This window comes from Danaus plexippus (assembly GCF_018135715.1).
Source record: "Danaus plexippus chromosome 18 unlocalized genomic scaffold, MEX_DaPlex mxdp_20, whole genome shotgun sequence".
Lineage (NCBI taxonomy): Eukaryota > Metazoa > Arthropoda > Insecta > Lepidoptera > Nymphalidae > Danaus > Danaus plexippus.
The window spans coordinates 822,544-836,605 of record NW_026869853.1 but is presented as its reverse complement, the minus strand read 5'-3'; the positions used below and the strand labels follow the sequence as shown (position 1 = coordinate 836,605).

The 14,062-nt window shown below is 30.2% G+C and overlaps 1 protein-coding gene across 1 annotated transcript; it reads right to left on the bottom strand.

Annotated features, from left to right (window-relative positions):
* Positions 1-171: 171 nt before the first annotated feature.
* Positions 172-8,738, bottom strand: LOC116773094 (dihydrolipoyllysine-residue succinyltransferase component of 2-oxoglutarate dehydrogenase complex, mitochondrial-like). The gene is made up of 10 exons (XM_032665478.2): positions 8,638-8,738; positions 8,357-8,451; positions 8,160-8,285; positions 7,600-7,762; positions 5,415-5,591; positions 5,041-5,201; positions 2,029-2,187; positions 1,541-1,674; positions 598-755; positions 172-514 (listed from the first exon to the last, which is right to left on the bottom strand). Exons 1-10 carry the CDS (start codon positions 8,662-8,664, stop codon positions 380-382), a joined length of 1,335 nt encoding a protein of 444 aa, XP_032521369.1. The 5' UTR covers positions 8,665-8,738; the 3' UTR covers positions 172-379.
* Between the last annotated feature and the right edge of the window lie 5,324 nt (positions 8,739-14,062).

Here is a 14,062-nt window from a genome sequence, read left to right as displayed (position 1 = left end):
GGAATTGACAAAACATAATATGTCAACATTCATTCCAAAAAGGCGTTCTAGCTTCCAATATACATACATTGCCTATTTTATATTTATATAACCACTAAAACATTGATATTATAGGGATCGACTAAATATCTTCAATGTCAAGGAGTTTGAGGCAGGACTTATAAAGACAAATTATTAAAAAATATATATTTCAACGACATCGTATAAATTACAAAATACATGTGTGTTAGTTTGATCAACCATGACAACATATAAAAGATGCATTATGCATACTTACAACCAACTTTAAAAATCTCACAGTTTTATTTACAAGTATTTTAAAGTCCGTGATAGTGTAATGTTTTTAAAAATATATAAATTACATGAGCACAAATTCGTTTTATATTCCAGCTAGAATGGATGTAGGATCTTCAACACCTGATTTTACTTTACGCAAGAACATGACTGCCTCGCGTCCGTCTATAAGTCTGTGGTCGTAGGACAGAGCCAAGTACATCATGGGTCTAATTTCAATCTGAAACAAAGTTATTTACTAATAAAATATACAGATCATTATTTTTAATAAATATTCGAAGACCAGTTAGAGTTTGATGTCACCTTTCCCTGTATTACGACTGGTCTTTGAAAGATAGCGTGCATTCCGAGGATGGCGCTCTGTGGCATGTTGATGATAGGCATGGACAACAGCGAGCCGAACACGCCGCCGTTACTGATAGTGAACGTACCTCCTTGCATATCAGCTGGCGTCAACTTACCTAAGAAGAAAACGAAGATACGTAGATTTTATCACGTATTCTTCTTTATTTTTATGACAAAATGATAAACGAACCATAGAAGATGGCTCATTGTATGACCAGTGGTTGCTATGGTTAAAGAAAATTTCGATTTTACTCCAAGGTAAGTTTGATTGTGACGAGGAATTTACACTTACCCTTATAGTGCGGGGTGAAATCTGTATACGGCAAAACGTCTAAAAATTCCTCTACCTACCTACATATAGGTAATACAAATTTTTTATGAGTTCGATTATTCATTTCACAGTTTGTTAGCCATCTGGTATATTTTCTTTTACATATGATTTGTGTACGACTACAATCTATATACACATAGATTTTTATACACAATCACATACACAATCTATCAATTTACTTAAATAAGTACTTAAATAAGTAAATTGATAGTTTGTGTATGTGATCGTTTGGTATTTATCGATAGAAATATTTGATACATTTTTAAAGTGTGCGACGGTCGTATTAGTTACTCATCTAAAGCTATTCAGGTTAAAACTTTAAAGAACAAAATAGATTTGCCATTTCCGTGGCAAACTAATATTTGTTAGCAGTAGAGCCAGTAGGAAGTGAAATTTTGTTCTCCATAAAAAATATATATTATAATTTCATGACTTTTTACTACAAATTGATTTCAAATAGTTGTGTACATGTCCAATGAGAATGGGTATTTATAGTCACTAAATATAAACACCATTAATTAAAATAACATATCGCTTAATGTATAACAAAGGATTTGTATGAAAATAAACCTTTTCTAGCTTTATCGGCGAGAGCATTGATTGCTAGTTCTATACGGGGAAAATCCATGGAATCCACATTCCTCACTACCGGCGTTACGAGACCCTTCGGTGTCGCCACCGCTACTGATATATCGACGTAGTCTCTGAGAGATTGTAAAATAGCGTAGTAAATTAATTCAACTCTGGATCGAAATACTTTCTGAAACTATGGAATGTATATATTTAATCTAATATAGATTTTTTCGAGTTACACGTTAAAAATGTTCTTTTTATCATTTAATAAATAGAATTATAGAAAGAACAGTACGATCAATAGGAGTTGTGCAAAAAGTATAGTTTATCCGACTTATATAATCTTCATAAGATTTAAATGATTTTCTGAAATGGCTAGACAATTAAACTGAAGTTAGTGGGATGGGGAGATCTCCCATATTAATCGGGAGACGGTAACATCGCTGTCCAACTTCGTAGAAGTAATAACATTACATGGCCATTACCTGTAAACAATGTTATCGCCCTGTATAACGCCATTGATGACGGGCTGATCGATCAGTGCATTGGCCGACGCTTTTAAAAATGGTGACATGAAAGACAGCTTCACGCCGTACTTTTTTGTGAACGTCTCCAAATTGGCCTTTCTAAACGCCATCAGTTTGCTGAAAACAATTTCATTTATTACCATTTACGATCTCAAAGTTTCTTTGACATAAAACCCTTTAACTTTGTGATGAAATACGTATTTTGGTATTTCGATAATAATTATTTAGGAGTATAAACTATCAGTGTGTCAATAAATTTTACGATTTAATATTAATCTCTGAAGCATTTTATTGAGATGGTACCTATACGTGTCAGTTTATTTTAGCCAGTTTGTTCCTAACCTTAGAATGTATTATACAACCAAATCAGCAGATTTAGGCTTGATCCACATTTTGGAAAGTCATTCAGCTAACTTTGATGTCATGTTCATGTAACGTGTAATATCACGTGTGTTAATAATCGGCATAGGAGGCGGAAAGCTTGAAATATTTTAATTTTTTTATATGGGTGGTTTGTTAATATAAATTTATATTGTACAACGATGGCTTTGAAAATAAGTCTCGAATAAATCACGCGTAGTTTATCCGAAAAATATTAGTTTCATTTAAATGAATAAAACTCGCGAAAATCTTAGATCTCATTATAAGTCTAGGATTTTTCTTATAATATTAGTATTAAGATACCGCCTATGATTATTTGGTATAAGCAAACGTGAGTATGGATAGCAATTTTGTTTCTAGTTATTTTGTAATTTAAAGCTCATTTTATACGTCAAGTTCGGTTTTTTTACCGGGTCCAACTGTGTCAGATAAAAAAAAATATATAGTATTGACAGTAATCAAGTTCAGTAATTTCTATATCAAATTAGCATTTTTAATTTTTAGGTTGATGCTTTGAAAATTTCTAACTACTTGTTTATAAATACATAATAAAAAAAAATTGAAACCGATCACGTCTTTTCTACAAATATTTTATATCATATAATTGAAAGCTAATATTATTAAGATATCTATTTATAATCAACTCTGAGTGGAATCTTCCAAACTTGTAGAGTCCATATGCTCATTACTTTTGTTTTGTTATTTAAGTTGAATTGTCGAAATCTATTTATAATTTTTTAATTTATCAAACAACAAAACACTTAACGAAAAGATGAACCTAGTACTTAGCAGTTACTTATTGATTTTCAGGATACTCGTATTTATTAATTTGGCATACAGAATATGTAAGTTGTTAAAAATATTTATTCATCACTCCCGCAAAACTTCGGGAAGATAAATTATTTTACATATATATGTTTTAATGTAAACAAGGGCTCTCTTTATAACTATACAAATGGCCGCTAAAATTTATGGCAAATTTTCAGAGTAAGCCTAAAAGTATGTACATAATGCTTGATATATTATGCAAAACTTCATGTCAAAAAAGTTGTGGAGAAAATTCGCTAAATAAGAATCTTCGTGTAGCCATAAATACTGGTACAAAAAAAAAATAATATTACGTTTGAATGTCCTACCTCTCTTTTTTATACGTTCATTTTGTTTTCTTATTTTTGAGCCACTATATGTTTTGTGTAATATACTCTGTGATAATCATATTAAATAGAGTGGAAATAAAACAAAAACCGAATTTTTGTGAGTGCATTACAGAAATCTAGTGTGAAGCCAAACACAACTTTTAAGATCCGCCAAACTCTTGGTGTTAGCTAAATATTTATGTAGTGTGTGTATTTATGCTGAAAGCTGTTAAGAAGCTTTTCAAAAATCAACCGAGTACAACATGGTCATTACACTTCAGTGATGGTGGTTTGTTAGATATGAAGGAGTGACTTATAGCCATATTTTTGATGCTATATTCTATAGCCCAAGAACAGTCCTTTCAGCAAGGATTATAAAGTTCTATTCGCCACATCTTCACTAGAAACTACCGTTCCGAACGTCGTAGGAGCTTAATACTGTCCGTCATCTTGTCCTGATTTTAATACCTAGATGATTTAGGATCAGTTTCAGACGGCAAGCTCTAAACGTCATTATAATTTAATAGTATCTAAACAGTTTAATACTATTGGCAGTGAAGAAAATTCCGTTAGAAAGAGTCCGTGTAGGATTATTGGTCTGTTAATAACTGACCTCAATGTTTGAAGGACTGTAACGCAACCATTGGAGACCACTTCGTATAAGATTCATGTTTTTAATGCTTTTATATCAATGAATTAAACCAACACTATAATAGTTATTAATGTAAAATTTAAAATAGAAAATATCTTTGTAATATTTATTTTAAAGGAATGAATAAACAAAGAGACGGCATGATAAGTATTAATAAATACATATATGTATAAAAAATTGTAATTCAAAGGTAATCAAGGTACCAAAAGTTATCACGTAATTTGGTAAAAAACGGGTGAAATACAAAAGTAGGAGAACAAATTGTTTAAACGCTTTTGCGGAGAAGGAAGTTAGCCTTCTGTTTGTGTTTCTTTGCTATTTCGACACTTGTTATTTAACAATGTTGATATAAAAAAAATATAGATATTTTCAACATTCAAAACTAATAACCAAAGAGGCCATATTGCTTAAGAAAAATCCCTTACATTCTTAGACCGCATTTAAAATAAAAAAGGTAATGTATTGTAAAGCCTCCAAAACAAAAATTAAACTAATCGCAATATATAAAATATAAAACAGTTTTTTATATTAAGTTTTTATTAAATATTAAAAAGATATTTTATCTATTTATGTATAGTCACGAAAAAAAGAATTATTTGTATTCATATTAAAAATCTATAACAAACTGATACAATTGAAAAAAATATATTTACGAAATAAATATATTCCAGCGGTTAGATCGATATTACTATAAATCTTATTATTTTCTACATATATTTTCTCATTTTACACAATTTAAAACACCTTTCGCACAGTGGAAGGTGTAAATAGCCACGTATTTAAAAGAAGTTTTAATTTTACCTCATATCACACTCGTTGAACGTCGTTAGCATGGCCGTTGTATTTTGGGCCTCTTTGAGCCTCTCAGAGATTCGTTTGCGCATTCTATTCATGGGCACAGGTAGTTCAGCTCTTGTCCCCGATATAGTTTTAGTTGGATCTCCAATTTTAAGTGCTGCAGGCTGGGAACGTCGTGACGAATTGAATCACCGTTTTAGGGATAAACGGATAAATATATGTAAAATTAATCAAGCGATCAATAATGTATTATTCACAAATAGGTCAAGGCTGGCAATTATTTGGAACAACAATCAACTTATTATCTACTTAAGAGTTTCAAATAACTTATAAAAAGTACCTTAAGTACATAAGTATTATTAAAAAGGATTACTCACTGTTGGTCCAGCCGGAGCAGCTTTCTTTACAACGGTGGTTTGAGTAGCAGTGGCTGTAGCAGCAGCTGGTGCAGCAGCTGGTGCCGCAACCGGTGCTGGTGCTGCAGCGGCGGGCGCTTTTGCTGGTGCCGCTGCCGGAGCTGCTGCCTTGGCTGGAGCGACTCCAGTCACGTCCACCTTAATGAATTTCAAGCATAGAATTCCTATTTTGTGTTTAATGCATCGCAATTGGTACTTGTACTCTTAAATACTGTACTTCCTACATACAGTACTTTTAGGAGTGTACTACAAGATGATCTGCTTCGACGTTTAAAACAATTGAAGTAAAAGGGAAAATTGAAAATAAATAATTAGAAAAGAAATTGGAGCTATATGAAACAAGCGGACATATCTGCGGATACTTAAAAAAATATGAGAGAAATAGGTGGGATTAAAAAATATCAAGCGGGACAAAAAAAGGGGACACTGCTATCGTAGAATGTAAATTTACAGCCGTCATCAAAATTAAAGTTGTCAAATAAAATAAATAATTCACAATGTATCGACATACAAACAACATCTAACAGTCAAGACTAAAAACATATTCTAAAAAGACTTTAAATTGTATATGTTTGTCAACTATTGGCGACCTGGTAAGAAAATAGGCAATGAACTAGACGTCAAGAAGAAAAAATATTACCTAAACTTCTAATCACAACGTGACAGTAACCATTCCTGAATCTCTATTATATAGTAATTTCTCTTCCTTTATATTCATTCATGAAAAAACCGTTAAAAAAAATATCCGATTAAATAGTTTAACGTTTTTCAAATCATCACAGATAGGCATTACATATAGACTGATTCTCGTATTTGACAAAGTCACACAGTATGTTTGTAACCACAAAATGACAGCAGTTTTGTCAAGGACAAACTAACAGACAACAATTAAAAAAGATAGTGCCTGGAGTCCCTCCGCGAGCAAAAAAGTGGTACTTCATAATGAGATCGAAGATTAAGACACCTCGTCTGCCCGTGATCACGGTTGCTGCAAAGTAACCGAAACGTCGGGATTATGTAGTTTTTAAATAATAAAATCCGCGTAGTAAATCCGAAAAATACTAGTTTCATTTAAGTGGTACTTCATATATGTAAACAATTCTTATCACTAAATTTGAAAATAAAATACGGCTGTATTAAATTATATGTGTATCAAATCAGTCTAAAAAATAATTAATTATTATAATAGATATTTATTTATAAATTTTTATTAATTTTAATATAGAACAACAAGTACGCATTTCAGCAAATTTCACGACGCTCACACTGTTTACTTCACTGCATAGCAAGAATACCATGCGCATGCGCTTGGAATCTACCGACTCACTCTCTTTCTCTCTCCTACTTTCTACATTTGTGTTACTTTCTTTCTCTCTCCCTCAGCGTAAATCGTTTAACGCAACCTTGTTGGAAGTCGCGTAAGAAGTTAAACTTCAATAAGACTGAAAAAGTCCTTCACAAGTTTTTGATCCACCTGTACACAGACATACATATATTAATTCGATGCTACATGCGTAAACTGCTTTATTGATGCAAAATACAATATTACTGAAGTAGGTAGTATACTTCTCCCTAGAATAGCATTTGCTCAACAATGTGATTCAATTCATTGTTAATACTAAGAGGGTCTATTACAATAATAACCTTATTAATTGACGATACCAAATGAGTTGCACTAAAAACTAACAGAAGCAGAATACAAACCTTAACAGGCTCTAAAAATATATACCTACAGCCAAGATAAAATGAGAAAATATCGTAGCTTAGATCCTGAAAATATTCTTGCAGTGGGTTCGATTCATGAGAATATCCTCACGATAGAAATTAATTTTGTTTGATTATTTCATACTTATGTTAATGTACTACGTAATATCCCTACACAAAATCCTACACAAGGCACCCAACAACAAATTTTTTCAAAAAATCTATATTGATTTCAAAAAGATTTTTTTGTGTATTAAAATTAAAAAGGTTCCAGATAATAATACAAACGAAATACTCGTTTGACAGTTGTAAAATCTTTTTTTCTTCAAAATAAAAATGCCTTTATATAGATGCAATGTTTTTACCAATTAACATTTTGCATGCTATGATTTTACTCATATTCTATGAAATACGGCAATCCTATATAAAAGATTCCTGTCACCTGAAACAAAGGTTGCTGTGACTTGACAGACTGCCCTTCCTTCACCAGCAACTTCACAATCTTTCCATTCCCCGGCGACATCACTGGCAGTGCTGTTTTGTCTGTCTCTATTTCCATCACGACTTCATCCATAGCTACCGCATCCCCTTCCTTCTTTATTAGTCTTGAATAAGTTACACATGGTTGATTAATGAAATCATACTAAAAAATATTCTCTTTCAGCTTATTACACTATTATTACTATATATATTAAAAATACATGTCATAAATACTTGTTGATTTTATAACCGTAATAAAACACAAAGCAATGTTATAATTTTTTGGCTATTTCTTTAAAGAATTGCAGTGCAATTTGTACCGTTTAAAAACTAAGAGATTGTTGTTTTTCTTGTAATGGATTCATAAATAAAAAAGTTATACCACTTTACTGAATTACTGAAGTTAGTTCTACTTATAAAAATGTATTTATTATATTGTTGATAGTAGTTTTATGGAAATGTTCGTAGTTTTATGGAAATGTTCGTATTGCTTAATAAATCATATCGATAAATTATAATTACTTAACATCTCCAGATGATACCGAGTCAGGGAAATTAGGAGCCTTTACTTCTTCAACTCCAAGGAGAATTGAATTTGTATGAATTCTTACTTTTAATACGTCTGGAACTAAATCTGGTTGAGCTGATCTGAAAATAATTGTAAAAGATTATTTTATACCTTAATTTACAATGTAAAACCAAATTGTTTTTATTATTACTTGGTGTTTACGTTCCAAAAGTTCGTTGAATGCTTTCTGGTCAGTATCATCCTTTTACTTTGTGATAGAGTCCTAAAGAAGTGTCCTCCAAAAAGCTGTGAACGGGATAAAATAATAGCTGGATCGTATTATAATATCGCATACGATCTGTCAAATTATATCAGTCTACGAAAACTATACACAAGCAAATTGTAAAGTCAACTTTCTTTTCTTTCTTAGCCGGTCTACAAAATAAGAAGAAATATCAAAGTCTATATAATTAGATGAAACTATTAACTTACAATTTGAATTATTTCACGTTTAATCATATTAATCAATAAAAAAAAACGCTACATATGATACCTGATCTAGTTAAAATATTGACAAAATTAAAAATCATACTGATTATTATATAAGTTGACAATCTTTGATAGAAGATTTTTTTTTTATTAATTTAAGCTGAAAAGAGGATGGACTGTTTTAAAAGGAACAATTCTTATTTTACTGGTTGAAGTCTATTCATCAACAGAGAGCACAGTTTTGGTATCAGAATACGGAATACAGATGGCGTTAATAATATTAGTTTATCCTATTCTCCGCTAGATGGTGACACAAAAACGTATCATAAAAACTATAAAATGTTTTATATTAGGCGGGTAAAATATAAAAAAGATGTAAAATATATTTTGAAACGAAATTATATCAGATATTTTTTTCTTACGTTTCATAACATTAATTTTACTTTCGTGTAAATGAAGAAATAAAAAAAAGTCTTAAGAATATCATTCGGTTATTGGTTACAGTTAAATATAACTTGAAATCTTGAATTCTTAGTAACTAAAGCCTAAATTTCGATAAAAAGCGATCATTACTTTCATTTATAAAGTTAGAATCTGTGGTAAATAAAAAAAAATGTAATTCATTTAAATCAGAATTAAAATCGCCAAAAAATATGTGAAAATATTTACTATATTTTATTTTCATGTACACCAATTGTGATTATTACAAGACTTTTTTTATTGTAATGTGACATTACATTATAATTATTAATTATGTCAAGATGTATATTTTGTTATCTTTAATTACACTTGTTTCTTTTAATTTCTATTGCCTGTCATTTATTGTTAAGTCCCCAGCTATAATTACTACATAATATTCTACCAAATGTTGGTTCAAAGCTTTGCTTTCATAGGATATACTAAATTATACACGTGTAGCTTAAATGTATTGAGATTGTTGAATTAATTAGTTTTGACAGTTTACAATAGATGTCTTTGAGCGGGAAGTTAGTGGTCACTACTCAAGACCATTTGATATGGACTTACTCTTATGTGTTAGGGTTGGCGACATTATGCATACTCAATTATAAGAAAATATTTAACTGTTACTTGTCAATAGAAATTACAAAGAAAAGGAAATAATGAAATAAGCTTCGATTACGAATTAAATTTATTAATAGTTATTATTGAGAATATGAATAATTTTCTGTTTAACAACCCTAAGACGAGGGTCTCTCCCCTAATAATTTGCTAAGATTCGGGAGCCCGCATCTTTGATTAGGAATCTCCGACGGTAGACGGACCCATTGCGCTTTTATCTATTTCAGTAAATTGCAATATAATCATTATTCAATATTTGATGTATGTGTCTACTCCTTATATGAGACCAGTGAAACGGTTTTTGTGTCTAATTTTGGATGACAGAGTAGGATTTAACAGAGCCTTTTATAATGATGAAAAAGAATTTTCAATAAACAAATGAAAACCTCTATAATAATTTAATCAAAATTATTAGTAATTTAATAACTCTGTAAATGTTTGAATCGCTCATACTTTAGGTACTTCTTAATTTTAAATTCATTTTTGTTGTGAGTATAAGATTCATTGTTTAGAAGATCGTAGTTAATCTTATAACTGTTTGTGGATTTTTGTTAGGTTGTATTAAATAATGCACATAATGTCATATTGTGTCGTGTTTAATATGTACCTAATGAATTCGCTTGAATATATCTCAAGTCTTAATTCAATATCATCTAATAGTTTTCGATTGTTCTCTGAAACGATATGTTTTTATTAGATGTTTGTTACTTTATATTCGAATATCGTTAAAAATATTCATTTTACAGAAAAGAATGTACTAAATACAAATAGTTTAATCGAAGTGTTAGACAAGTCGAAAATATTTTTCATTATGGCGTATGAAGCCGAACGTTTGTGTAGTTGGGGAGGTTATTATCGATTATAATACCTGTATTAATTTGATATTAAAAAATATATGAATCTAATTAAATTTTTATATGGATTTTAAAAACCGTCAAAAAAAATAGTTATTAAAAAACATAAAAAAAAGCTTGTGGACCTTTTTAAATTTTATTAAATAAAACAAATATACGAATCGTTAGCGCTATTGTATTAAAAACTAATTACACCAGTTAAATTATTAATTAATTATATAACTAATATAGTACATTAACATTATATCAAATTATAAATAGGTACGTCTGCTCTGTATCCTACAGGATATAAGAGCCGACAAGTTTAGTTGGCAGTCTTTAGTTATTAATACTTCGTCGTGCTCAAAACGGCCAGTAAGCTCAGCTGTTTCAAACGAATTATAACTTACAAGAACTTTAAAATACAGCTTTATATGAAATAGTCTTATGGACTCTTTATTAGTTTCCGCCATTTTGTTTTATATAGACATGTCACTGTCATTTTTGATAGCTGATAATTATATAATGTTATCCGTTGAAATATCTTTATTAAAATATAAGGTTGGAAATAAAAAAGTTAAAATAATTGTATATATTAATTTTTTTATTATTGTTGTTTCCCAAAATTGTTCAGTCAAGTTTTGCAGTCTCAGGTACTAAGTAAGCCACTGTTTCAGCTTAAATGCTTAAACTTAGACAACAACGCCTCTGTTACATAGTAGTGATGTGACCTGTAATGAAAAAATATTGCTATTAAATACAAAAGAGGTTGTAAACGTTAAATTAAAATTTTAAATTGCTTTTCAAAAACTTAAAGCATTTAGTAAAGTAATTATATAACTTTTTGAACTGAGCATCTAAATAATAACTATATTAAAAACAATTATCTGTTATATAGAAAAATACGTCTCAACACGTATTGGATATACTACATACATAATACGTTTATACATGATATGTCAACAACGTTTTATTCTAAATATTTATTAAAAGATTTGACCAACATTTAACAGACGTATCTGTGATATTAAAGTCCTTAAATTAAAATAGAAATAACAAAATAAAATGACAAATTTTAACGACTATCGATACCTTAATTAAACCAATCACTATGGTCAATAAGCGTTAGCTGAAGTTAAATACTTTCTTGGTACGTAAGGCCGGTCTTGGCAAGTTGGTAACTTGTCGATTTATTGGACAAATAGTTTGAACAATCTACAGAGATTTATAGTTTGTCTTCAATTGAAGACAAACTATGATAGAATTGGTACTAAGTGGTGTTATCGATATTATAGCTGATACAATGTTCACAAACGATTCTGTGTTAATGGAATTATCGATATGAATAGGATATTATTAAATGTGATAAAACTAAACAATTAGATTTGAAAGGTTTAAAAAAATTTGAATAATTCAATAATGTACTAATAACTGGTACTATTTTATATTTGGTTTATGATAAATATCTTAGAAGTGAAGATCCCAAATAACATTTCATTAACAAATATTAGAAAATCTGCTTCTCTTATTATTATTTTTTAATACTAAACGATAGCTTTATTTATTTATTCTACGTAGTGATAGGATCAAACTATTATTTGTTATGCTGAGAGTAATAAAAGTAATGTCAATAACTGTACTGCGTTCAGAATATCCCCAAATTTCAGTCAATGAATCGTAAGTTTAGTGCGGTATAAATTCTCTTATGTCACGGTCCGCCTATAATCCGCGAGTTTTGCAACCCTCTTATATCTCCCCCTCGATATTCGAAAGCAAAAATATAAAATGGCCGCGGCGTCTTGTCTTTATCTTTTCCTTATGTAAATGGCGGTGAAATATTGCGAATATAATGAGGTTAAGAACTTTCTAGCCGATGTCGGCGCCGTTCCCTGTGCCCTTTTATTTTTTGATGTTACTTTTTCGATTACTATTCGTACTTTTATACGTTTCCGTGATAATTATAATAAAATTAATATATTATGTAATGTTGTATACATTTTGATAAAATACTTTATAATATATTGTAATACAAGTCCTCCTGGGAGGTGATCATAGGAACAATTTCTAATTTATTTCATGTCAGTGAGATAATGGCGCGATAAAATAACTATTAAACAATGTGTGGACGAATAAATTTTATATAATATTAAACGTGCATTCTCTTTGTGTTTTTATATGAAATTTCTAGTATTAAAAACGAATTTTATATTATACCACCTTCTTTTAATAGAGATGTAATATTTTAAGATAAATGTCTTATATGGCATAGCGAAATACGTCAGGATATTTAATATTTTGTAAAGTGTTAGGTGATATCTTCTATTCGACAAACATCTACGTGTTTCCTCCACACAGTACTCAAGATAATATAATATAATTCGTCCAGAAATAAAAACGTTGAGATTGGCAGAATATTAAACGATTCCAGTGCGAATGGAGCGATAGTTTAATAAAAAAGGGTGGTATTAGTAACTTATAGCAAGAATACCATGTTGTTGCTGAGTAAAAAAAGCTTTAATTATGATAAAAAGTGTATATGAATCTGTTTTAGATATATGTATTATGAGAAGTTAGTAATGATTTTATCTTTTTGTAGTACCGAAGTATGTTTGATTTTATTTTATCCGCTATGAACATATGTACATATGATTAAAATAAAATAAAAGCGTGTTGAAAATGATATAAAATAAAAAATCAAGTGAAACACAAAAACTAATGTAAGACTGAAGAAAAAATTAATAAAGTTTCTAACAAACGTGTGAACATGTAAGAAATCATTCAGCAAATTAGAAATTAGAGGAGTTTTGATATTAAATCGCGATCAGTCTGCCAAAACCTAGTCAGATTTATGGTAGGGGAAGTCTTCTATAGTTCCGGCGTCACAATGGCTCCAGATCCGTTTCCGCACACTTGAGAGTAGAATGTAATAAGAACTTCCCGTTCTTAATGAATTGCGCGAAACTATGCGAATGTAAACGGGCTCTCGTCTTGTATTTGCTTCACGAAGATAATGAACTTTTCTACTGAGCTAAAGATCTATCAACATGTATATGTACAGTAAGGTAAACTTCACGTTTTTTAAAGTGTAATGCAACACTCACATCCTTAATGCTACACGGATATAATGACTCCACTAGAAATTAACCGACAAGTGTTACTAGGGCCAACTTAATGAAAATTAAACAAAATATGAAATAATCCTAGAATTTAAAAACAATAATATGATTAAATCCACTTAATTACATATGTTTTTAAACTGTATGCTGTAAATTAAATTTTTTGTTCCATCTAAATGGAATTAACAATGAAAGTTGCGTTTAGATGTTAGTTAATGTTTTATTTTCCGGAGCCGGTCACGTGGTATGTCCGCCATTTTCCACGAGGCCACTCTCTCGATCATAATCAGTGCGGGCGAACCAGACAACCGCCCCGCAGAGATACTTATATTTTAAACGGCGCGTATAAAACGTTCGATCTATTTTTAAGTTCAACGTTTTTGTTTACAATGAACAAAG

Bases quoted from the DNA above. Each gene is read 5' to 3' on its own strand.
- LOC116773094 (XM_032665478.2), bottom strand. From the start codon at position 8,664: ATGATTAAACGTGAAATAATTCAAATT. The intron at 5,202-5,414 runs GTGAGTAATCCT...CGACGTTCCCAG, and splicing joins CTGCTCCGGCTGGACCAACA to CCTGCAGCACTTAAAATTGG. The intron at 756-1,540 runs GTTTATTTTCAT...TTTTCTTCTTAG, and splicing joins CGCCGATAAAGCTAGAAAAG to GTAAGTTGACGCCAGCTGAT.